This window comes from Eptatretus burgeri, chromosome 14, assembly GCF_056783735.1.
Source record: "Eptatretus burgeri isolate ZD-2024b chromosome 14, Ebu_testis_v1, whole genome shotgun sequence".
NCBI lineage: Eukaryota > Metazoa > Chordata > Myxini > Myxiniformes > Myxinidae > Eptatretus > Eptatretus burgeri.
In genome coordinates, this window is record NC_140974.1 from 21,153,030 (window position 1) to 21,180,648 (window position 27,619).

Sequence of the window (27,619 nt, forward strand, 5' to 3'; positions counted from 1 at the left end):
GGTTCGGAGCGCCTGGAGCCTGGAGCCTGAAGCCTGCAGTCGGTGGAGAAGCTGAGGAGAGCGGAGGAGACGCGAGCTGGGAGTACGGCCAATCCTGCTGTGCCGCGCGGAGCTGCGTGTTCATGTGCAGGACGTGGAGAGAGCCGGAGAGAGCTCGCCAACCAGCACTGAACGGTCTGAGGTGATCGGGCTTCGGGACAGTCCGAGCATCGCTGAGGGACGGACGGGTTCTTAAAGAGAGCATCAACTCTGAAAGAGCAAAGACCCGTTCGTTCCTCTCAGGCGTTGCCAGCTGGGGCCCGAATCACCAGGCCGCGGCCGAGCCGCGGTTACGCTAGCTGCCATGGGGACGGTACGTCGCGGGTCACCCCAGCGAGGACAAGGTAACCTGCGCGGCCTCTTGGAGCTCCTTCGGTCCTCAAAGCTCCATGTCATAAAGACCCCGAGAGGTCCAATCTACCCCCTTGTCTTTGAGGGGGTTTTTCCTTGCTTTTCTTTGTATGAAAGTTGTGGCGCCAAGTCCGATAAGTAGAACTGATAAGTGTGTAAAAAATAAATAAACGGTCCTAGTTCCTTTGCATTGTTTTCGTTAGCTGTATAATTGCATGCGTGCCCCCCCCCCCAATTCATTACATGACTACCTCACTGTATACGGGTGGAAATAAGTGTGCTTCTTTAAATGTGAACCTGCTCGTTGCGTCCTCTTCCCTTAATTGAGCTGCCATCTTGCACTCGGGATATAGTTGGTTTTAAATAGCTGGTAAAGTGATCGGGTCCAACGGGACTGCACGATAATACACCGCTCGGTTATCCCAAAAGGAAGCGAGCTGCTTAAGCGGCTCGTTTCCAAGCGGTCCCGTTGATGTACAATCTCTCGGTAATCTACCTGCGCGATTAATTATATTAGGTATACCGACAATTTGGCGATTGACCCTGTAGCGCGGGTAGAGTACGGACAAGGTTGTGGTGTGGTTAAGAACACACCCGTGGCTGGTTTTCGGTGTTGATCCGGAAGGCTGCAACTGAATTGTTCGTCCGGTGGGCATACAGCCGCTATTCGTAAAACATGGTCGTTCGCACGCCGGAAGGCGAGAATTCGTAACAATACACACACACACACGTATATATATACATATATATATATATACATATATATATATATATATATATATATATATACATATATATAAATATATACATATATATACATACATATATATATATATATATATATATATATATATATATATATATATATACATATATATATATCTATATATATATATATATATATATATATATATCTATATATATATATATATATATCTATATATATATATATATATATATATATATATATATCTATATATATATATATATGTGTATATCTATATGTATATATATATATATATATCTATATATATATATATCTATATGTATATATATCTATATATGTGTGTATATATATATATATATATATATATATATATATATATATATATATATATATATATATATATATATATATATATATATATATATATCTATATATATATATATCTATATATATATATATATCTATATATATATATATATATATATATCTATATATATATATAAATATATACATATATATACATACATATATATATATATATATACATTCACATATATATATATATATATATATATATATCTATATATATCTATATATATATCTATATATACACATATATTGTTGTGGGCCGGGTATTGGTGACGAGCACGACCGCTAGATGGAGCAGTAGAGTCGGCTCCACCGAACACCCGGAATCTAGATCGTACCTTTCCGATAACTCTGAAGGTACGGGTCCCTTAAAGGACCGTGAATTGTCAATAATTAAATCGCGTGGTACACGGTTATTTGCCAAACTTCAAAATATCTAGAGGACCACGCGGCGAGATACCGAGGAATTTACACCCTCGACGGAGTTCGAACGGGACGAGCCGTTAGCGTGCTTGACCCGTGCGTAACCCGAGCGGATGGTTACTGACGTCCCTTCGGTCCAAATGCACAACTACGGCAGCAACGGCATTTTTAATCACCCAGCACGCACCATGCTAAACCAATGAAGGAAAGAACAAGAACGAGATGAAACATTTAGCAGGGGATATATTTATAATGGGGGGGAAGGGAAGCACGTAAAGTGCAGAGTTAAACCGACTGAGCAATGCAATCAATGTACAAGCCAAAGCACTTAACCAGTTATACTTGACAAGACTGGGCCCAAGGGGACACACACACACACACACACACACACACACACACACACACACACACACACACACACACACACACACACACACACACACACACACACACACACACACACACACACACCCCAAAATAAGTGATGGACCTCAACGGTCTTTATTCGGCTCTCCAGCCAAGGAGGATAGTTCGGCTGGGAGTCAGGACGGCTGGCTACCTGGCCGCGAGCGCGTGGCTGGACGTCCACAACTTCCCGGAGCTCCAGTCGCCAAAAGCACGGACCAGGGCAGCCGAATCCAGCGGAGGCGAGACGAGGCGATCTCCCCCGATGAAACTCGACCGCTCGCTGCAACGCGCCGTACAAGACACCCTCAAAGTGCGGGATTCAGTCCGTCGCAAACCCAGGCAGAGACGCGCACGCGAGCAGACTCAGGATGCCAATTCTCTTTTCGCTCGTCCCGACAACCACACTTTCTCTTCAGGCGGGAGGGGCTTCATTTCTGGCCACTCGCCTCCTGATTGGACGGTTGCGTCGCACGATTCGCTCATCGCCCCCGTGATTGTCTGAAAGGGCGCCAAGTCCGCTGATTGGACCGGGGGGGGGGAGAGTGGGGGGGGGGTGACGGCCGTCGCGGTTGACCACCCCTCAAACAAGGAGAGTAACATGATCCTGCATGGGCTGCGCCTATTGGCCGTCCGACGGCCACCTTGCTCGCATCCCCCTGATTGGGCGAGAGAGACGTCAGGTCCTCCTGAACTCCGCCACGTACGTGCTCTCACACACACACGTGCAATGGTGCCGGTGGAGGACGACGGAAAGAAGCGAAGGCAGGTGTCGTCAGTGTTGTTTTTGTTATAAGTGTAAAAGAAAACCCTGACTATCAAAATAACTTCGCAGCGCCTGCACACTTAATTCCCATTAGACATAGGGGAAGGGGAGCTATCTATCCACATTTACTTATCGAAATAACTGAGGTATGGGGACCTGAATGTTGAATGCTCATGGCTGCCAGATTCGTAACACCCTCCCCCTTTTACAGACTCGTCCTGAGTCGTCAAATTTTTGTGTGACCAGCATGTGTAAGTTTTGCCCTAGTGCATTTTACCTTCGGATCCCTGAGTGCGATATTTTTTCAAACATGTCCCAAAAATAAATAACCTAGTGCGCTACGTAACTAAACTATCAGACTCACTCGGACAAGTTAACTGCATTGCGGGCGCTAAGACAGACACACAGGTGGGTTAAACCTATTTACAATTTTACCTACTATTTACACTAACCATGGCCCAGGACTGTCATATGTGGGAAAGAAGGCACAATAATGTCAACAGTTTGCGTAGGTGAGTGCTCAGCAGCTGAAGGTCAGTCGTCCTCAGGGCCTGCTTAAAAGGTCCCCCTTGATTGTCTCAGTGAACCTTCTTTTTTTTTCTCTCTTTCCATACCCCCAGCTGCTGGAAGCAACTCACCCTAACACGGCAGGCCATGCGCCGTCCCACAGGCCAATTGAAGTGGCCTTTATGCAAGAAGAGGTGGCCAGGATGCTCAATACAGTCTCTGGCTCATGAAAATGGATGCAAGAACAAAATTATGGATGGTGTAGCTGCCTGCAGGGCAATCCTTGCAACACACACTCAAGGAGATCCTGGCGCACATGGATGGATGGTGACACAGGGGCAATGCAAAGAGGGGGCAGGCATGGGGTTATGACAACGGCAGGCAAACAAGGCATGGCAAGGCAATGCAGACCAGGCGATGTAGCACAACACAGGCTGGCATACGAAGCTGGCCGGCCTCTGGTCTCGTTCCGTGAGGTTTGTGGAGGGAGTGCGGTGGTGCCGGCCGCTCTGGCAATGGGCTCGGCCCTAACCTACGGTCTCCCCCCAACCTATCGCCTTTGCCTGTCTTTGTCCATACCCAGTCCCTTAATTTGCAACAACAAACCAAATTTAGACCCCCTTTATTTATTTATTTTTTTCTTATAATTTTGTCTCCCTTACCCCCTTTCCATCCTTGTCCGGCGAACCTATCCTGTCAACCTAGCCTACTCCCAACCCCTAAAATCCTTTTTGGAGGGGAATAAGGAAGAGGCTAGAGTCGTGTCTCGAGGCCCAAGAAAGCCTCAGAATAGCCTCCTACAGATTTCAGCAATCTTTCCCAAGGTGGGTCCAGCGGCTTACGGAGAGCGAAGGGATGGATGGTGCGAAGGGGTACATCTCCAAACTATCCAAGCATTTGTTAACTTAAAACTACCCCGGGGCTTTTTAAACTATAGGTTCCAACAACCATGATTCCCCACACCTGTGTTGGTGTCAATTATAAATTTGGGCCCTACCCACAAATTTTCACTCGTGCCCTTGCACAATTTCATGGCTGGGCAGCGTGGCTCACTTGGCAGGGATTTCCCTCCTGCCGGACTCTAACTACGGCACCCCCAGGCACTGAGGTTGTCTCCAAGCCTACCTGCTCCCTAAGAACGTGGGGGGTTGCCATTCGTGGCATTGCCCCATCCGATGCCCACATGGCATTTTGGCGCTACGGGTCCCGTTCTGCGGGTCGCCCGTGCCCACTACACTATCCCGGTCCCTTTGACCCTTGGCCTACTCTGGCCGACTGTCCGGTGCCCTCTACTCAAAACTCATCTTTCCAAGCCACGCTCTCAGCCGGTCCATGGACTCCTGCACCCCTCCAAATGGGTTTCGAGCCTTCTTCCCACACCAACAACAAAATGACCTCTTTTTGGTAAATTTGACTAACCCACTAACTAACATTACACTGACACCGGGGTCACTTGGGTGGGTTTCATTCCTCCCCCCAATCATTCATTCGCACCGTGCATTCCACATTCACTCCATTTACACACTTGGCCCGCTGTCCCACATTCACTCCATTCACACACTTGGCCCGCTGTCCCACATTCACTCCATTCACACACTTGGCCCGCTGTCCCACATTCACTCATTGTACATTTTTCACTCTTCCACACTCTACCTATGTTCCCCTCACTATCTCGTGCTCCCTCGTCGTCCCTTACACTAATGCACGTTCCATTTAACTCTACGTAGCTAATCTACATCCCCACTACACATTCCATGTCTGTCCGTCTCTCCCAAAATCTATTTTCCATTCTAAATCCAAATGAAATTCCCACTAACGAGTCCACGGGCCCCATGGAGGGCAGCTGATGCCCCCATGAGGCCGGTCTAACCAATGCTAAACCCTTCCCACTAACGCGTGATTCTTTTGCCCAAACACCGGGCTGTGAACTTGGAGTGAGGATCTTCTTTTTTTTTTTTTTTTTTTTGCACCGCCAAGGCGGTGGTCGACAGCTTTCCCGTTCGTCCCTTCCATCGGGCGATATGTGCAGTCATGACGTCACCCTGCCAATCGCACCAAGCGCTCGCTTTCGCGGGATTCCCCACGTGACCCAACGTGTGCAGCTCACCCGCAACTCGTGCTGGGCAATCCCCGGTGACGTCACTCACCCACGGAACCTGCACCGCTTTCTGTGCAGGCCCGCCCGAGCGTGTCATCCCGGGGGCTCGCTCTGCGCGTTCCGCGAACGGAACACACGGCGCGCAGCACGTGATGCCCCGCACACGTGCCCACATGAGGACTCCTGTTTGCTGAATTCAAACACTCGCCGCCATTTTAGCCGTCCACGAGGCCTTGTTGAATCCCACGCGGAGCGTTTCCGCACCGGATTCCTTACACGAAGAAGCGCGCGCGCGAGGGCCGTTCGCTAAATGCTGAACGGGCCTCGCACGCTCCGTCCTGCGAAGCCGGCGCGGTTGCCACAAACACTTTATACGGCGCAGAAGGCTCACCACACCCGTCTCCCGTCTGAATCGGTCCGTCATCCATTTTCATGCACGCACTCACGAACGCCATTTTACTCACACCATATTCATCTTCTGGCACACATTTCAGCACACACTCCGGGACAATCACACTGGAGAATCGTGTTCCCTCAAGAAATCCCGGGGTTTCCATACCCCCCCAAGCTCCGCGTGTACCCGTTCACATCGCTCACCCATTCAACCTCGTTCGGCCCCACCGGACTCACCTCGTCGCAATCTGCTTCGAGAGAGCGTATTTTCTCCCTCTGTTACTTAAGGAGGCCATCCTGCCTCTTGCATCGAGTCTCAATACATTCCACCAGCTCGACCCCATTGTCCCTCACCAGCTCTACGTGTGTGTGCGCTCGTCTTTAGTTTCATAATCCTGCATCTCCCTTTGTGTCTCTGTTATTTTCTGTGTCTCCATCACCTCTTTTCATTTTTCCGTCGTCCCTTTTGTTATTTCTCCCTTATATGTGGTGGCGTATATCACCCTTTAGTGTTTGAATATCGCCCCTCAGTGCCTATGCATTCACATCCATTTTGGCATCCATCCGTTGTGCATTTGATTAAATTATATTTCGTTTTTCATTCCTTTCATTTCTTCCATCAATCACATAAACATTTCCCCCAACCGGTTCATGTCAAATGGACTCGGCGGAGCCGATCCGCCATGATGGTGTGCGGAACCGGCCGGGATCGGGGAGGAAATTTGACGCGGGGGGGGGGGGGAGGATTGTCATACGCCGCCCCTGCGCCCATTACTACCTCTGAGTTTTGTTGCGGGGGCACGTCTTCTTGCATGGCGGTGTCCTGGACCATGGATTCCTTTAACACGACACCAAAACCCACCTGCTTCAGCAGAACTTGGTTTGTCATTTTGCGTGTTGGGAATAAAATTTGAAAATGCTCCTAATTTGGGGGAATGGCGGGGGGGGGGGGTTGCTCCCTACACTCCTGATTTTGGTGGCAGGATTTGCACCCCGGCCACCATAAAACCCTTCATTCCGCAAAACACAAAAATGCAAAAAAATCTGAAAACCCACTCCGTGGGAGTACCTCCTGTGCAGCTTCCCTTCGTATGGCAGATCGCCGGATGACGGGATTGGGGCAAAGCCTTCAGGACCCCCAATCCTTGATGATAGGAGGGAAACCACGGGGTAACATTCCTGGGTCAGATTGCAGGAGATGGTGTCAGAGTGGTGCTGAGGTGTCGTCCACCAGACGGCGGTCTCCTTGGGTTAACCTGAGGCGGTCCCTTCGGGTGGGTGCTTGGAATGTCCTATCCCTAATAGAGGATGATCACCTGTCTCTGTTTTCATCTGAGCTCAAGCGTTTGGACATCGGTATTGCAGTACTCTCTGAGGTTCGGAGACGTGATTGCGGCGAGATAATGGTGGGTGGTGACACCTACTATTGGTCTGGTTGCTCTGATGGTTACCATACTCAAGGAGTTGTTGTAGCTGTGTCCAATATGCTGACACCAATGATAATTGAGGTAACACCGGTCAAGAAGCATGAGATGGCCTCCTTAAGGCCATGGCCTCCTTGTTGACATGAGACTAAAGATTCGTCACTCCTCAGGTGTCATTTCCCTGGTCTACGTCTATGCTCCAACTGAGGTGAGTGATCTCACCGTGAAGGATGCACTGTACGCCACGCTCGAGTCGGTGGTTGATCAGTGCCCCAAACAAGATACACTTCTTGTCTTGGGGGATTTCAATGCATCGACTGGAACTGATAGGGATGATTATGAGGTGTGTGTTGGTCCCCATCGGTCAGGAACTATGAACCAGAATAGCACTAAGTTCCTTGACTTTGCAAGAAGTCATGGACTTAGGGTGGCTGGTTCATGGTTTCAGCGCCCACTAGCTCATCGCTGGACTTGGTATTCCAACGCTGGCGGTGCGGCAAAGGAGATTGACCATGTCCTCATTGACGGTCGTTGGAGGATGATCCAGAACTGCAGGGTCTACCGGTCCCTTACACTAATGCACGTTCCATTTAACTCTACGTAGCTAATCTACATCCCCACTACACATTCCATGTCTGTCCGTCTCTCCCAAAATCTATTTTCCATTCTAAATCTATATGAAATTCCCACAAACGAGTCCACGGGCCCCATGGAGGACATAGTTCCTCAATATTGACCACCGGCTTGTTGTAGCAACTCTAAAGCTGCACCTTAAATCAGGGAGAATGGTACCATCCCAGCCGAGGCTGGATGTTGGCAAGCTCAAGGATGAGAGGGTAGCTGAGGAGTTTGTGAACAGGCTGAGTGGACATTTCGGGGGTCTGGGTGCTTTGGGGGTTCCTGAAGTGTTGTGGAGTGCCTTCAAGATCACCGTCCTTGATGTTGCCGGTGGATGTCTTCGAACTCACCGCAGGGCAAAGAAGAATTTTGTTTCTCAAGGGACACTGGATATCATTGACCAGTTGCAGGGCCAGGCTGAATGGCAGAGCTGAGCTGTTCAGGGAGCTGAGGCGTAAAACTGCACGTGCACTGAGGGTGGACAAGGAGGCCAATGTGCGAGGAATCTGTGAGGGGGTAGAGCATCACCTGTGGACAGGTGATTCTCGCCCCGCTTACAGGGGAATTCGCGCATTGCGTTCATGCAAGCCCATCCCTCGGAGCACTGCAGTTAGAGCAGAGAGTGGTATACTCTTGACAGGGGAATCTGAAGTGAAGGCCCGCTGGGCCGGTTACTTTGAGCGGTTGTACCAGGCTGATCCACCAGCTGTCGAGTTGGACGTCAAGGGTGTCACAATCCCTGTGGCTGAACCTCCAATCAAATGTGGTCCACCTTCGCTTGTGGAAACTCGGGCTGCGGTGAACCGGTTGAAACGGGGTAAAGCTCCAGGGATCTGTGGCATCCGTGCTGAACTTCTCAAGACTAGTGGAAATGCTGCACTCGTGTCGTTGCATGCAGTTTTGTGCTCTGCCTGGAACACAGGCATCATCCCAACTGACTGGAAGAGGGGCCTTGTTGTTCCTCTCTGGAAACGGAAAGGTGATCGCCAAGATTGTAACAACTACCGATGGGGTGACGCTGCTCTCAGTGCTGGGCAAGGTCTTTGCTCAGATAATTCTTGATAGGGTTCGCCACCATCTGCTTGAGCACCAGCATCCAGAGCAGTCAGGCTTTACACCAAAGAGGTCAACGATTGACCGTATCCTTGCTCTTCGGGTCCTCCCCGAACGCAGACGAGAGTTTCGGCAGGGGCTGCTTGCAGCCTATGTTGATCTCTGTAAGGCGTTTGATTCAGTGAATCAGGATGCCCTCTGGAGGATTCTTGGTCTTCGTGGGGTGCCACCAAATTGATCGATCTGATGTCTGAACTCTACTCTGGTAGTGAGAGTGCTGTGAAATGTGGTGGTACCATCTCTGACTTATTTCCAGTTGTTACTAGAGTTCGTCAGGGGTGTGTACCGGCCCCCACACTTTTCAGCACTTGTATGGACTGGATTTTAGGGAGGATGTCGGAGAGATCAAGCTGCGGTGCATCGTTTGGGAATGTCAAGATCTCGGACCTTGATTTCGCAGATGATGCAGTCATCTTTGCGGAGACTTTAGATATCCTCTTGGGGGCCCTCGAGGTGCTGAATGAGGAGTCGGAGCCGCTGGGATTACAGGTTTCTTGGGTCAAAACTAAGATCCAGGCTTTCAATGACATCTTGGATGCTGCTGTCCTGTCTGTGTCTGTTTGTGGTGAGGATGTTGAGGTTGTGGAGAGATTCACTTACTTTGGCAGTGATATTCATGTCTCTGCTGGCTGTGAGTCAGAGGTCAATAGACGTCTGGGTTGGGCCTGGGGAGTCATGGATTCACTGGATCATGGGGTGTGATGCTATCGGTACCTGTGCGGGAGGATTAAAGTCTGAGTTTGCAGGTCCTTGGTGCTTCCAGTCTTGCTCTATGGATACGAGACTTGGACTCTGACCAAGGTTCTGAGACGGAGACTTAATTCCTTTGGTACAAGGTCTCTTCGGAGAATCCTTGGCTATCGCTGGTCGGATTGTGTGTCCAACGAGCGGCTGCTGAGAGAGACTCGGATGAGATTTGTTACCTGCATAGTCCGTGATCATCAGTTGCGGCTGTATGGACATTTGGTTCGTTTTCCTGACGCTGATCCTGCTCACCAGATTCTCTCAGAGAGGGAGTCTCGTGAGTGGAGGACGCCAATGGGCCGACCACGTGCCTCGTGGTTGCAACAGGTTGACCAGCATCTCAAGGAGATGGGGATGGGCCTGCCGTCTGCCTGGAGAATGGCTAGACAGAGGCCCCTGGAGTACCGGTGGAAAGTGGGCACAGTGACGCGCTGTTCTGTCACATGCTCCCATACCTGACCTGACCTGACCCCTGATCCGAATCCCGTGAATTTCTCTACGGAGGCGGAGTGGTTCGAAACCCGCTCCTGACACCAATTTGTTATGGGACGGGTATCGGCGACGAGCACGTCATATATATATATATATATATATATATATATATATATATATATATATATATATATATATATATATATATATATATATATATATATATATATAAATATATATGTATATCTGCACACATACATATCGACTCCTGTGCTCTTCCAGCTGAAGAAGTTGCATAAAGCAACCAAGAAAGCCTCTTGGTTGCTTTTTGCAGCTTCGTCAGCTGCAAGAGCATGGGAGGAGAAGATTTATTTACATAATCCCAGCCACTTGTGTTTAATTGATTAAGTGAGAGCCGATTGGTTATTCCCTCCATTCACATGTGAGAGATGTGGGTGGGTCTTTCTTTATCTCGTATATAATTATACTTCTGAGGTGAAGGCCCACTCACACCTTGACGTTTTAGCCAGCTTATGCCGATTTTTGAAAAAAATTGAAAAATTTTGAAAAACGCTGGCCATAAGTAGTAGGCACGTTATGCGATCGTTGACACAGACACACGTTAATTGTAAGTTAATCATAAGTCGAAACACGTCGAGGTAATGTTTAGCGTACCCAAAACTTATTTCTAACCTTTGAGTAACGTGTTGTGGGCACGTTACGCGATCGTTGACACAGGTCGACACGTTACTTGTACGGTACTCATAAGTCGAAACACGTCGAGGTAATGATTTGCGTCAGTGTTCCAGACTCCCTGTTTTTTTTGTTTTTTTTTTTCTTCGGTATGACGGTGATGTTGACACTGATTTCTCGTGCCGTTATAATATAATATAATTAATAGGCTACTGCTCAACGATTTAAATCATAACCGCATGAGAAATAGAAGTGTCAACATCACCGTCATACCGAAGAAAAAAAAAAAAAAAACAAAAAAAAAAAACAGGGAGTCTGGAACACTGACGCTAACCATTACATTGACGTGTTTCGACTTATGAGTAACATACAAGTAACTTTTGTCGACGTGTGCCAATGATCGCATATCGTGCGTACAACTTATTCCCATCGCATGCAGAACGTGTGAGGCATACGGCAAGTACGTCGTAAAATGTTAAATACGTTTAAAAGTACAAGACGTACTCCACTTACTACGATGTATGATAGCGTACTTTAGCATTCTATTCACGTATACCAAACTTACCCATACCGTATTCGACGTGCGCCAGCGTTTTAGACGCATTTTTCAGAGGTGGCATACGCTGGCAAGATCGCCAAGGTGTGACTGTGATGTTGACACTTCGATTTCTCCAGCGGTTATGATTTGAATCATTGTGCGGCAGCCTTTTAATAGGCTACGCCACGTGATCTTCGGCGATACGTGCAGTGCGCTATGCATAAGTTAGACTATCGTTGGGCATAGGTTGTGAAAGCCGACAACAGGCTAAGCATTCGTTGGTATAAGTTATCTATAAGACAACGAAACGTTCTGTGTCCGTTACTAATATGTTATGCATACGACCAACTCGTTATGAATACGTCCGAATCTTGAAAAAAAAAAAAATCAAAAGTTCAGCGTAAGCCATTGTTTTACATACATTTTGATACGTTGCCATTGCTGGCTAAAACGTCAAGGTGTGACTGGGCCTTAACCAGGAAAGTAATCGTACTCTTCAAAAGCATATTGTATAATAATCTCGTGTGGTATAAACACATCATATCAAACTCAAGACCATCAAACCTCACAGGATGCTTCAACCATGAGGAAACACAAACTCCATTTACACACATTTAGAAAGCAATGCTCTTTTGTTTTCCATCACACAAGAAAAGCCTAAATGCATTTGTCAAGTTGCAGGACTGTGCCTTTCTGACCTGAAGCTAATTGTACGCAAGGGGCAGACAGAAGAAACGTAGGCCTGCACATCCTGCAGATCTGAAAGTCAGATTGTGGCAGCACATCAGTGAGATCGTGTCCAGAATCGGCTTTTGCCTTCCGCCCTGACAAAAGGTCGGGCCATGGACATTGTACACAGAGATGTACAAGGAAAAGCTAGTTGGGCTCGTGAGTGTGTGCTGTGCTTTATCAGGCAAGAACGGCCTAGCAATCCATCTTGGACTTACCGTTTATGATCTTTGTTGCATTTTCTTGAACTTCCACTTCAACTCTTGCCCTCTTTGCCATTTCCCTTCACATTAGTGTGGTTGCTGTGCGGACAGCAGCTCCTACACTGTTAAACTAAATCACACACCGAGGTGCTCCTGCCAAAAGGGAACAACCATCTTCACCAACAAAGGGCACCCATTGTTTTATTACTTACGTGATGTACAGTAAAAGAAAAAGGCTCTTACAATGCATTTTTTAAAAAAATCATTGTCTGTCTGACAATGTTAATTGCTGTGAGACACATGTTTTGCATAAAACTGTGTACAACTGAACAATAAAATATCTAAGCCAGTCTTTGTCTTCTTCTCCATTTAATAATGTCACACTATGTAATTTGGTATTAACTTAAGGTATCCAATCATTCCAATACACCTTCCCCTGGCAAATGCATGCGTTGACTCCTACTTGAGAGAGAATTAAAGACTGAACTATCTCAATAAATCATTCCTCGGGGAATTTCTAAGGATATCCATTGACAACGTAGCCATTGATCAAATGTTCTTACTTCACACATGGCTGACAGGATGGCCTAGACTCTCGAGGTACATACACTCACCTCTAAGCTTTCTACCTTAGGTTTGAATCCCGACCCAGTTATAAACTGTCATTTTGGTTTTCACAGGTTTGGTGATTCATCAATAAGTGTTATGTTCTTTGGATGGACGTTAAATGGGAATCCAGACTGCCAGCATTCGTTGGTCGATGTCAATGATTCTACAGTGTCCTTTGCAAAGAGTAGGCAAGCTATCACCGTCACCCTGACCAAATTACAAATTCCTGCCGTCACCATCAGCAGGCATTGCATCATTGGCACAGCTGTGCCCTCAGCCAATGATGCTACCCTGTAGCCTTGTGCTGCATACAAACGAAGAAGACTTCACACATATTGTGACAGAATATAGTTATCTCATCCCTCATCTACCGTCTTGATTTTGTCATTGCTCCTTTGTACAACTTCTGGCCTGAGATTGCCTCCCAACCCCCTTCTATTTTAAAGCCGGCATCACGAACTGCATCAACCTTGCTGCCATTCTTACAAAAACACATCTTACATTTCACCATGATTATTGATCAAACTTAGTTCACTAACTTTATTACATCCTTAAATAAACACTGTATTTGAAATAATACGACTATTCTCTTGTGACCGCGGATCTCTACGGTCCATGGGACATTCAGAAGGCGCAGCGAAACTACTGCCTGGTCACACAGAGCCAATTGGACAGCTCAGCTGTGAAAGAATTATGCTTCAAGGAATAGGAAGTGAGACTAACACATTGACAACAGATCACAGTGCAATCCTGAGTACAAAAATAAATGTCTTTTTTTTGACAATAAAATTCCAAATCAAAACCCAAATAGTGCAGTAACAGATGCAGACGAGAACAGCACGCACTTCGGAGAGTACATACCTCCACCAGTCTCATCTGTTTACGTTTTGTTTACACTGATGGCCAGATCTGCATCCGCACCTTAACCAAAATCTAATCAGCTTGTTCTTGTCAACTATCCAACTCATCCAACAAGTTTCGTCCGAATCAGTCCATAGCTGTGTGAGATATCATTCTATATATCGTTTTTGGCCTTTTTCTCTCAATGGTGAACAATCTCTTCTAAAAAAGAAAAAATTCTCGTATCCGGATCCGGAAACAGATCTTCACCAAAGTCGAATCAACTCATCCACAACCTATCCACCATGTTTCGTACAAATCTGTCCACAACTTTTGGACATATCGTGCTCATAGACAAACAGGGGTGAAACATAGCCTCTGTCCACATTCGGTGGCAGAGGCAACAAATGACCTTCACCTTAACTTTCATTCACTCTTCACCTTATCCAAGCAGAATACTTCTCGACAACTCGAGCAGCAGGGATTTTAAGAATGAAGAAGAAGAATCAAACTGTGATTGGAAGCCAAGGGGCCAAAATGAATATCAGTGATGTGCTTTTCTCCCTTGCCCTGTAAAATATAACGTCTTGTCGTGACCAAGATTCGCAACTGACAAACTGTTAATGTCAGTTTAACTGCCTTTTAGAGCTGATTGTATCACTGAGTCTTCAGTTACCCTTCTGTTTGGCATTCACGTTGTGAGATTGCTTTGTGTGATGGCTCATTGTGCACCAAAAAAAAAAAACTGTAAAAATGTGCACTATTGGCTGTTTTTACATCACACGTAGGAAGTAAAAGCGATAGTTATCATGTGCAGAAGAATGCCAGGCTGAATCAAGTCCACCTGGTGTTAACTCAATGGCCAAGAGGGGTTCAAACTCAAGACCTGAAGATATTAAGCCAACCACCTTTAACTGTGAAGCCAACAGCAGGCTTTTGGTAAATAAACAACAATCTGAATGAAAGAATAACGTTTGGATTAAAATGAATGCCTCGAAAGAGGGACTGAAAGTGGGAAGTTCAGTCAAATAATTCAGGAATTGCTCTTGGATGAGCCTAAAGACTTCACAAACAAAGTGTGAACATCTCCAGAAACGTTTGATTACATTTGATAACGAGAAGGGCACTCGGTAGAGTGCATACCTGTAATGGTGATGCCTGATCCGCGAGAACATATCGGGCCCAATACATTTTTTAAATATCAGGCTATGTATCTTTTTTGGCCCAATCTCTCAATGGTGAAGAATCACTTAAAAAAAAAAAAATTCTCGTATTCAGATCCGGATTCGGATGTTCACCAAAATCGAAACAATTTGTCCTTGCCACACAACAAATCTGTCCATACCACCAAGTTTCGTCCCAATTCATCCACAACTTTTTGAGATATCGTGCTATATAACGGTTTAGCACTATATCTCAATGAAGAACCAAGTAAAAATTTCAACAAGTCAGATGTGGACCTGGATCTTCACAAAAATCGAATCAATTTGTCATGGTCACACACCCAACCTGTCCAGTGTCCACCAAGTTTCATCCAAATCCGTCCACAACTTTTTGAGATGTCGTGCGATATATCGTTTTTTGGCCCCGTCTCTCAATGGTGACGAATCACCTGAAAAATTCAAGTAGTCGGATCCGGACCCGGATTCAGATCTTCACCAAAATCGAATCAATTAGTCCTTTCACACACCCAATCTGTCTACCAAGTTTTATCCGAATCCATCAACGACTTTTTGAGATATCATGCAATATCGTTTTAAGCCCCTTCTCTCAATGGTGAAGAATCAGTTAAAAATTAAATAATTCTCATGTCCAGATCTGGATTCGGATCTTCACGAAAATTGAATAAATTATTCCGAGTGGCTCTCCCAACCTGTCCACCAAGTATTGTGTGAATCCATCCATAACCTTTTGAGATATTTTGCTATATACACATATATATATATATATATATATATATATATATATATATATATATATATATATATATATATATATATATATATATATATATATATATATTATTTCTGTTGACGTCTGCGTGTAATTTGACGTATCGCCTCCAAAACTGCCAGACGGATTGTCGCCACCTTCGGCATTCGGGTGCTCTGTGGTCTAATGAACAGCATGGGCTATGTGAGATCGCGCCAGACAGACAGGTTTGGGAATTTTGGGTGATTTTCTAATTTTTACATTCGTTTGCATGGTGACATGTGACGTCACCGCTGAGAAGCGTAATTCCGTCATGACGTCATCGGTCATTCGCTGATGCCATTACGTCTGTCGTCACCGCCGAGAGGTGTAATGCCACTCCTCGAAAACAGCGTCTGCAATGTAAAACCCTCTTCTGCACATGCTGACTAACTCAGAAAGTGAATTTGACACAAAAATGTTACAAGAAACATTGTATTTAAAATAAAGAATTATAAAAAAAAATTATCTTAACGTCTGCGCGTATTTTGACGTTTCTCCTCCGAAACCGCAAGCAGGAATGTGCTCATTTCCCATATACTGGGGTTTCTTAATGTGATGAAGACGATGCACTAAATTTCCAAGCTGGAATTGGATGATAACGTGGCTTCAACAAGATTTTCAACCCATCGACGGCCGCATTTATTCCCGTTCGGTCGCCATCGCTGAACTTCTGTCCGGTAAGTGCTGCCGTCTATCCAAAAAATATGAACTCGAGTAAGGGAGTACTCATTGCATCAAACACTGAACATAAACACAACTGATAATAAATAGTATAGCTCAGAACAACAGCAATGGTTGTCATATTTTAAACATCTGCGTGGAAGGAGGGGAACAATGAGCGCCAGAGCTCTGCTAACATGATGTACCCCGATTGGCTCTTTCCCGGACTGAACACGCCCTCTTAGACTGTCAATTTGTGTCTGAAATCCAACGTACATATTAAAAACAACCGAAAATAAGTTGCAATAGGCCTACGTCCAGATAACATCAAAGGCTATAATCTGAAGGTAGGGGGAACCAGGGAACGGGTATGAGGTCATCCCTTCATTGCCCGGATTCTCTTCTTTTCTTTGTTCTTCGAAAGCACGGTGTCCAACAATAAATTCTGTACCTTGAATGTGTGCGTGTTAACTGTTCAAATTAAAGAGGTGTTCGAATGTCAGATGCACCCAAACAACTGCAGTTCATTACATTAATTGTCAATATCAACTGCCATTGTTTCCTGTGTTGTGTCTTGCGTGTGTGGTCTTCATATTAAAGCGTCCAAGCGGTGTTCGATCGTCGGATGTGCGCCAAAAAGTGCCATTCATTGAAATTTGCATTCCGATTCTCGGTCACCCTCCACTGCTCCTGCTCAGTCTCGGGCTAGGCCTATATCACGTTAAACTTGCCCCATCAGACGCCAACCTTCCAGTCACACTGCAGAGGATAGAATTTCCAGTCAGACTCGCATACTCGATGACCATAAACAAATCCCAGGGCCAAACATTTGACAAACTCGGAATATACCTCCCAGCTCCTGTGTTCTCCCATGGCCAACGATATGTTGCATTTTCACGTGCAAGAGGTTACTCCGATATATCTATCAAAGTGGACAATAATTCCTCACAAGGACTATTCAGCAACAAGACACTCACCCAAAATGTCATCTACAGGGAGGTCCTTTAGAAAACCAAGGACAGGTAACCAGAGTGAATCACAACCCGAATGACACCCTCCCCAGCTTCCCATAACATCAACTATTATGCCTCATCCACCTTTTGCCACCCATTCAACTCCGTGCAGAGCACGGTATATGCAAGTATATATATATATATATATATATATATATATATATATATATATATATATATATATATATATATATATATATATATATATATATATATATATATAGTTTGGCCCCATCCCTCAATGGTGAAGAATCACCTGAAAAATTCTCGAATCCGGATCCAGATTCAGATCTTCACCAAAATCGAAACAATTACTCCGCTTCATACACCCAGGTCAGGTCAGGTATGGGAGCACACACCAGAGAAGTGCGTCGCTGCGTCCACTTTCCGCCGGTACTCCAGGGGCCGCCGTCTGGCCATCCCCGAGGCAGATGTCTGGCCCATCCCCATCTCCTTGAGATGCCGATCAACCTGCTTCCACCACGAGGCACGTGGTTGGCCCATTGGCCTCCTCCACTCACGAGACTCCCACGCTGAGAGAATCTTGTGAGGAGGATCAGCATCAGGAAAACGAACCACATGTCCATACAGCCGCAGCTGACGCTCACGGACTATGCAGGTAACAAATCTCATTTGAGTCTCTCTCAGCACCCGCTCGTTGGACACAAAGTCCGACCAGCGATAGCCAAGGATTCTCTGAAGAGACCTGGTACTGAAGAAATTAAGTCTCCGTCTCAGATCCTTGGTCAGAGTCCAAGTCTCATATTCATAGAGCAAGACTGGAAACACCAAGGACCTGAAGACTCAGACTTTCGTCCTCCCGCACAGGTACCGGCAGCGCCACACCCCATTATCCAGTGAATCCATGACTCCCCAGGCCCGACCCAGACGTCTATTGACCTATGACTCACAGCCGGCAGAGACATGAATATCACTGCCAAGGTCACTGAATCTCTCCACGACCTCAACATCCTCACCAGAAACAGGCACAGACAGGACTGCGGAATCGAAGATGTCATTGAAAGCCTGGATCTTAGTTTTGACCCAGGAAACCCGTAATCGCAGCGGCTCCGAATTCTCATTCAGCACCGTGAGGGCCCCCAAAAGGATATCTAAAGTCTCCACAAAAATGATTGCATCATCTGCGAAATCAAGATCAGAGATCTTGACATTCCCAAACGATGCACGGCAGCTTGATCTCTCTGACATCCTCCCTAGAATCCAGTCCATACAAGTGCTGAAAAGTGTGGGGGCCAGTACACACCCTTGACGAACTCCAGTATCAATTGGAAATAAGTCAGAGATGGTACCACCACAACTCACAGCACTCTCAGTACCAGAGTAGAGTTCAGACATCAGATCGATCAGTTTTGGTGAACCCCACGAAGACCAAGAATCCTCCAGAGAACATCCCAATTCACTGACTCGAACGCTTTACAGAGCTCAACATGGGCGACAAGTAGCCCCTGCCGAAACTCTCGTCTGTATTCGGTGAGGACCCAAACAGCAAGGATACGGCCAATAGTTGACCTCTTTAGTGTAAAGCCTGACTGCTCTGGACACTGGTGCTCAAGCAGATGGTGGCAAAACCTATCAAGAATTATCCGAGCAAAGACCTTGCTCGGGACTGAGAGCAGAGTCACCCCTCAGTAGTTGTTGCAGTCTTGGCGATCACCCTTCCCTTTCCAGAGAGGGACAACAAGGCTCCTCTTCCAGTCAGTTGGGGTGATGCCTGTGTTCCAAGCAGAGCACAGAACTGCTTGCAATGGCATGAGTGCATCATTTCCACCAGCCTTGAGAAGTTTCAGCATGGATGTCACAGATCCCTGGAACTTTACCCCATTTCAACCGGTTCACCAAAGCCTATGTTTCCACAAGCGAAGGTGGACCACAGTTGATTGTAGGGTCAGCAACAGGGATTGTAACACCCCTGACGTCCAACTCGACAGCTGGTGGATCAGCCTGGTACAATCGCTCAAAGTCATCGGCCCAGCGGGCCTTCACTTCAGACTCCTCTGTTAAGAGCCTACCACTCTCTGCTCTAACTGCAGGACACCGAGGGATGGGCTTGGATGAATGTAATGCGTGAATTCCCCTGCAAGCAGGACGAGAATCCCTTGACTACAGGTGATGCTCTACCCCCTCACAGATTCCTCGCACGTAGGCCTCCTTGTCCACCCTTTGCGCACGTACAGTTTTACGCCTCAGCTTCCTGTACAGCTCAGCTCTGCCATTCAGCCTGGCCCTGCGAATCTGGTCAATGGTATCCAGTGTCTCTTGAGAGACAAAATTCTTCTTTGCCCTACGGTGAGTTCCAAAGACGTCCACCGGCAACATCAAGAACGGTGGTCTCGAAGGCACTCCACAACTCTTCAGGACCTCCCAAAGCACCCAGACTCCTCAAATCTCCACTCAGCCTGTTCGCAAACTCCTCAGCTACCCTCTCATCCTTGAGCTTGCCAAGTTCCAGCCTAGGCTGGGATGGTACAATTCTCCTGGATTTAAGGTGCAACTTCAGAGTTGCTACAACAAGCCGGTCGTCAGTAGTGAGGAACTGAGCACTCCGGTAGACATTGCAGTTCTGGATCATCCTCCAGCGACCATCAATGAGGACATGGTCAATCTCCTTTGCCACACCGCCAGCGTTGGAATACCAAGTCCAGCGATGAGCTTGTGGGCGCTGAAACCATGAACCGGCCACCCAAAGTCCATGACTTCTTGCAAAGTCAAGGAACTTAGTGCTATTCTGGTTCATAGTTCCTGACCCATGGGGACCAACACACGTCTCATAACCATCACTATCAGTTCCAGGCGATGCATTGAAATCCCCCAAGACTCGAAGTGTATCTCGTCTGGGGCACTGATCAACCACAGACACGAGCGTGGCAGAGAATGCATCCTTCACGGTGAGATCACTCGCCTCAGTCGGAGCATAAACACAGACCAGGGAAATGACACCGAAGGAGTGACAAATTCTTCCCAAAGTTGACCCCCCCTCCCATACACAAAGCTGCATCTTTCCAGTGCCCTCTCACCTCCATTTATTCACTCCACCTCCTCAAATACTCAACTGCCTTCTTCCCCCTCTCTTGTCCCCCCTCTCCCCCAGCACCACAGAGCCTTTTCTCCTCCTCATTCGGCCCCCTCCCCAAGCTATTCTGCAATCCCCCACACTCTTTCAACAACACTCCTTACCTCCCCACTCTCGTCCCTTGTCCTACCCTTCCCCTCCACCCCCACCCCCTGCACCCAAAGCCTGCTCCCCTACCTCTTCATGAAAAGTATGGACCTCAAGTATCCGGGGCCTTCGCTCAAACCTTTCAGATCTTTCCATACAGGTTGCCACTTACAAACCAGACATAATCTGCTGAACAGAAACTTTCCTCCCCCAAGATGTGTCTGACTCCCAAGTTTCTCTCCCTGGTGAATTCCTCCTCTGGTTTGACAGACCTGAGCCTCACCCTGGTGGAGGAGTTGCTCTCTTCATCAAAGACTCTATTCCTCACTCTCGATGTACTGCCCTCACTCTCCCACACCCTCAGGAATACCTCTGGCTATGGCTTCCCCTCCACTCCCACCTCATGTTTATATGTGTACTGCACTGTCCACCTTACAGTGATGACTCCATCTACACCTCACTATCTGAAAACATGGACCAACTACTATCTTTTCATTCAAACTATCTCTTCCTCATATGTGACGACTTCAATTGTCATCATGCCAGTTGGCTTGGTGTGGGTACCTCTCTCACCTGTCATGGCACCTCAGCAAAAGCTTTCTGCGACTCATTGGGACTGACTCAATCGGTCAACTTCCCTACCCGGATCTCAACCAATGGTACTCCATCTCTTCTGGATATGATTTTGACAAATTTCCCTGACAATATCTTATCTGCTCTTCCACCGCTCCACCTGACAATATCTGCTCTTCCACCGCTCCAATGGGTTCTTCTGACCACGTCCTTGTCAAAGTGGACATCTCTCTGGCTATTATCAGAGAACCACCTCACCGCCGTCGAGTCTGGCATTTCACTCAAGCCGACTGGCAGGGTCTCCAAGCAGCCCTCAAACTTATAGACTGGTCTCCTATCGCAACTTTCTCCAACCTCAACTCATCCTGGGAATTCTTTCAAAGAAACTTGCTCTCCCTCATGCACAGATTTATCCCCTCTCGTCTTCAGTTGTCCTACCCTTCCTCCAGCCCTTGGTTCACTGAAGCTTGTGGTGAGGCAGTTGTCCTGAAACAACTTGAGTTTGCCTCATGGAAAGCAAACCCAACTGAGGCCAATCTCAGTTCCTTCCATAAAGCTCGGAATAAGTGTGTATCTACCCTCAGGAGAGCCAGAAAACAACATCTTTCTCATCTCAAGTCTGAACTCTCAAACCTCTCTCCCTCCTCAAAATCCTGGTGGCGTCTAATCAAATCTGTTTCTGGTGTATGTTCCCCTTCCATCCCCTCCCTTACCTCAAATGGCAGCACTGCTGATACCGCACGTGAAAAAGCTGAATGCCAAAACTCGGTGTTTGCAGCTAAATCTTGTGTCCAAAACCCATCACTTTCTCTACCCACCTTACCCAGTCGCATCCAACTGTCCATGGACTCTGTGTCCTATTCTCCTGACAAGGTGGAGAGCTTGCTGTCAAACCTTGACTCAGATTCTGTAACCGGTCCAGACAGCATCAGCCCACGTGTCCTCAAAGCCTGCACTTCTGCTCTTGCTCACCCTCTCTCTGTTCTATTCACCCTCTCATTTGCTCAAGGCCATCTGCCATCTGCTTGGCAATCAGCAAACATCACTGCCCTGCACAAAAAGGTGCAAAAACAGAACCCTGCAACTGCAGACCAATCAGCATTCTCCCAATCATCAGCAAGGTTATGGAATCCACCATCGCTTCAGACATCAAATCCTTGCTCTTCTCCAATGGCTTGATTTCTTATCATCAATTTTGTTTCAGACCAGGTCATTCCACCCTGGATATGCTGCTTCTGCTCTCCCAACAATGGATGGAAGCCCTCAATGCCAAACAGGAAATCAGAGCCGTATCCCTGGACATATCACGTGCTTTTGACACAGTCTGGCACCCTGCGCTGCTCACCAAACCCTCTTCCTATGGTATCCAAGGCAATCTCCACTCATGGCTCGCAGACTTCCTCTCCTGTCGTAGTCATCGTGTGGCCCTAAATGGAGTTCGTTCATCCCCCCTTCCTGTCCAGGCTGGAGTTCCTCATGGTAGCGTTCTGGGCCGTTCTTTTTATGGTTTTCATCAATGATCTCTCCGACTCTCTGGAAAATCCTCTATATCTCTTTGCTGATGACTCCACCCTGTGCCGTACCATCGTTCATCCCTCAGACTGGCAAGCAGCAGCTTCTTCGCTCACTGCTGATCTGGATAAAATCACAAACTGGTCCAACACCTGGAACATGTCTTTCAATCCAGATAAATCTCACACTCTCACTATGTCTCTTTGAAAGGACCGTTTAGAACCCCCCCCCCCATCCACTTTCTCAACAATCCTCTGGAAGAAGTCCTTTCTTTCAAGCTTCTGGGTCTCACTATTTGCCATGACCTTTCCTGGGAAAGCCACATTTCAAACCTCGCCTCCAAAGCCAGTCGCCAACTGTGCAAAGTCAGTCGCCGACTGTGCAAACCTCCGTCATGCAAAGTCCTTCTTCGGCCCACCTGAGCTCCTGACCACTTACAAAGCTTTTGTCCACAGCCTGATGGAGTACTGCTCTCCCCTCTGGGCTGGTGCTCCTGCCTCCCACTTTTCTCGGCTTCACGCTGTAGAAACCGAGGCATTTCGGATCATTGGCATCTCCCGCAATGAGGCTGAGTCTTTGGGCCTCTCACTCAATCACCGCAGGTTGGTCGGTGGTCTTTCTGTCTTCTACCATCTCCTCTCCAGCCTCGCCCCCCCTGCTCTCTCTGCGATTTGTCCCCACCACATTCCTGCAGGGCGCTCAAGGTCCGCCAACAACCCCCTTCTGGTAAAACTACCAAAATCACGAATCACTGCTCACCTTCACTCTTTCATTCCTCTTTTACCCGCCTTTGGAATAAACTCCCTCACTATTCATTCCCATTCTTCCCTCCAGGCCTTCAAAACAGCTATTCACCACCACCTCTTATCATCCCCCATCCAAATCCTCGATCTTTTCTACCCCCGATAATCCACCCAAGCCCACCTCCTTCAAATTCCCCGCTTTCCTTCTTGAAAGTCCCTGTAATGTCCATCTTCTATTCTCCATGTTCCCCATCCAATCCCTCTCCCTTCCACAGATCTCCTAATGTCTCTGTTCCTCACAGTTTTGTCCTTCCCACTCCCTCCCCTCCTGTCTCATGCCCCCCTTGATGTGCGTTGTGTGTTAGCTCTCATACGAGCCTCGACAAGGTATCCAAAAAAACTAAAAATAAAAATAAATCCTTAGTCTCATAATATGCTCGTTGACTGGTGTTACCTCAGTTATCATTGGAGTCAGCTTATGGACAGAGCTACAGCAACTCCTTGGGAATGGTAACCATCAGAGCGACCAGACCAATAGTAGGTGTATCCACCCACCATGATCTCGCCGCAATCCAGTCTCCGAACCTCAGAGAGAGCTGCAATGTCGATGTCCAAACGATTGAGCTCAGATGATAACAGAGGCAGGTGATCATCCTCTCTTAGGGATAGGACATTCCAGGCACCCACTCGAAGGAACTGCCTGAGGTTAACCTTAGGAGATCGCCGTCTGGTGGACGACACCCCAACACCACTCCGACACACTCTCGCGCAATCTGACCCGGGAATGTTACCCCGTGGTTTCCGTCCTATCATCAAAGATTGGGGGCCCCAAGGCTTTGCCCCAATCCCGTCATCTGATGAGCTGCCCTGCGAAGCGAAGCTGCACAGGAGGTACTCCCATGGAGTGGGTTTTCAGATTTCTTTGCGTTTTTGTGAATGAAGGGTTTTACGGTGGCCGGAGTGCAAATCCTGCCACCCACCTCCTAATAAAAAGTAACCCAACTGCAGGAGGACGTCCGCAGACACAGTTGGGCACTAGATATGGATGCCCCTTGGCTCACAAGGAGCTCCTCCACCCTTTGAGAGGTTTTGTTTTTAATCCTGCTGGGTGTCCATATCCAAACACCCTCCTCACCAGAAAACGTGGTGGGGGAGACGGTTTAGTCGCCGACAACCCGACCATGGAACAGGTTCGTACAGGTTTACATGATACCTGTAGCAAGTCACAGATCTAATCTGGCTTGACCTGACATTGACCACAAAGTTTCATCTGAATCCGTCCTCAACTCTTTGAGATATCATGCAATATAGTTTTTATCCCCACCTCTCAATGGTGTAGAATCACTTAAAAAATTCTCAGATCCAGTTTTGGATTTGGATCTTCACCAAAATTTGGCAATGCCATCCTTTGTCGGTCTCCTACACACAAAAAATTTCAAAACGACTGCTTGAAAACTATGGCCAAAAATCGTGTGACAAACAGACAAACAAGCAGACAAATGCTACACACCAACATACTTGGCAAAAAATGTTTTTTCACCAAGTGACGAACAGACAGAAAGGGGTGAAAACAACTTCCTTCACCTTCAGTGGCGGAGGTAAAAAGTGAAACTTTGCTGGTTTTCTGCCCCTTCTGTTATTTTATAGCACTACAAAATTCAACCCTTTATCCTTGAACAACTGCTTCTGCTCCCTTCTTGAAAGGATGCTTTCTCCAGTTGGTGGTGTGTGTTTCATTATATTTCAAGGAGAATGACAACGTTTCAGGGAAAATTAGGAATTATTGTCGACACGTGGTGTGCCAGGTAAGTTCATAGATAGCACAATCACCTTTGAGACGTCTTGTCCAGGTTTAATTCCCAATCAAACTATAAACTGTCAACCTGGTGCTTCACAGGTAAGTTGATGCATCAATGAGGGTCTACTCCTTCCAAAAGACATTAAGCCAGATCTTTCATCCGCTAGCATTCCCTGGTAGCCGCATTTAAGACGTCACAATGCTGACCTTTGCAAGAGCAGGTGAATGCTCACCAACATCCAAGCCAAATTCCTATCGTGAATACTGCTGGCAAGGCAATGGTACAGACTCTCTGGATAGAACATGGACATTTTATCGAGTGGAGAGGTGTGCAGGGCATTCCCTAACATCCCACTTTCACAGCGACACACTGAGGCATTTCCCAGGAACCCAGGTGGTTTGGATTTCCAGAGACTCCAGGAGTACAAGGCCACCCTTTCACTCTTTGGATGCAACACAAAAACTGCACACACTGAACCAATCCTTGAGCAATTGAGGAATTATTGGCACAATATCAAGCATTGCTAACCGGCATCAGATCAGGAGCATAAGAAGCACATAAGTTGTGTAAAGCACAAGATTTAACAAATAAAAAGGTTTTACTTGCTGTTTGAAACATGAGCATGTGGATAGGCTCGTTTCCATCTGCCATTGTCAGACCTAACATCGGACATTATTATTGCCGAAGTAAAGTAGTCGTTGATACTGTAATGTACATTGACATATACTATAATGTATATTTATTTATTTCTTAACTTGAACTCTTAGATATTCACTTTCAAACAAACCTTCTGTGGTTCTCTGTGCTCTATGCAAACGTGGTACATGAGATTTTTTTTACCATCCCCGACAAGAAAAATAACAGTTTGTACTGTACTGTACACATATACCTTGAATAAGCCTGGTGTTGGTTCGGCTGAAAGGGTGGCTGGCTTAGGATTCTAGGGTCTTGAGTTCAAGCCCTGTTTGCCACTGAATCAACACCAGGTGGGGTTAACTCAGCCTGTCATCCTTCCAAGGTCGGAAAAATGAATACCAGTGTAGTCATCGAGGGGCACAGCATAAGAACATCATCAGAAATTTCTCAGCATCAGTGGCTCATCACAAGAACAGAACAGATACCTTGAATGGTGTTTTGTACGCCTCCATTAGGCCTCCAACCACCAGGAGGCCCTCGGTAGAGATGCCAAGGCCCCGGTAATTCCTCCATCGCACCTTCTCGAGCAGTTGGCAATCCAAATGAACAGACAAAGAGTGGCGCGAGATGCCAAGTGCCAACCGATGCCAGCCATTGTCACTCAAGGCTGGAACGGGGAACCTGTCCCGATGGACGACAATAAGTGCCCTGACCTGAGCCACCACCCGCCATGGGTGTGTGAACAAAACTGCAGATTCCATTTCCACCTCTCAATGTGAAAAACATGCACATTAGCTTTACTCAGAATTACGATCCCTTTAGTTATTTCCCTTCCGTGTTGAAAGGTCAAGAAAATAATATATGCACACGGAGCATTAGGACACAAATGGCCAAATTAATAAAGTTGGATTCCAACATGGAGCCAGTGCCAGAAGCAAAGTACCTAAAATGCATTAGCAATCAGCCACTTGTGGCATTATATTTCTGGATGTAAGTTGGGAAGGAAATTGCATTCTGAAGGAAGTTGATGCATTTTAGAGCTGAAAGCTCAGAGGCAGCTTACACATATGAAGGGTGATCAGTTATTCTGTGGCCGGAAATGAAACTTTAGAGACTGCTTATAACAAAACAGTAGTTTTTCCACATAATCCATTTTAAGGTTAAATTTTTTTTTAATCTTTTCAACTGAATAATCTACTCTTATTATATTCTCTGCCTCTATGCTAGGTTATAGAATCACTGGTAAAGCCTGGATTATAAAGAAAGAACCACATGGCCAAATTATACTTTTATGTGAATGACTTGAAGTCAAGCTTCCTGACTCTCATGCCCATCTAAGCACTTGCCTTATGCTGCTGTGAATAATTGAAGCACTGCAACTTTGAATGCAATACACCGTGTTATTTTACCCATTGTGTCTTCAGGGCATTAGTACGAGTACATGCAATGGACAAAACCAACACATTATGTGTGATTTAAAACGTGTGGTCACAACACAAGACAAGTGCTT

At 46.7% G+C, this 27,619-nt stretch overlaps 2 protein-coding genes across 6 annotated transcripts in view; one reads left to right on the plus strand and one right to left on the minus strand.

Annotated features, from left to right (window-relative positions):
• LOC147012760 (uncharacterized) overlaps window positions 1-27,619 on the minus strand; it is a 345,711-nt gene that overhangs the window by 248,472 nt on the left and 69,620 nt on the right. For all 5 annotated transcript variants that reach the window (XM_085853917.1, XM_085853918.1, XM_085853915.1 and 2 more), the window contains exon 4: window positions 26,595-26,790. In XM_085853917.1, coding sequence (XP_085710043.1) covers window positions 26,595-26,790 — 196 coding nt within the window. The remainder of the gene's footprint in view (window positions 1-26,594; window positions 26,791-27,619) is intronic.
• The window catches only part of LOC147012761 (uncharacterized), a 63,237-nt gene that overhangs the window by 10,028 nt on the left and 25,590 nt on the right, over window positions 1-27,619 (plus strand). The window lies entirely within an intron of this gene.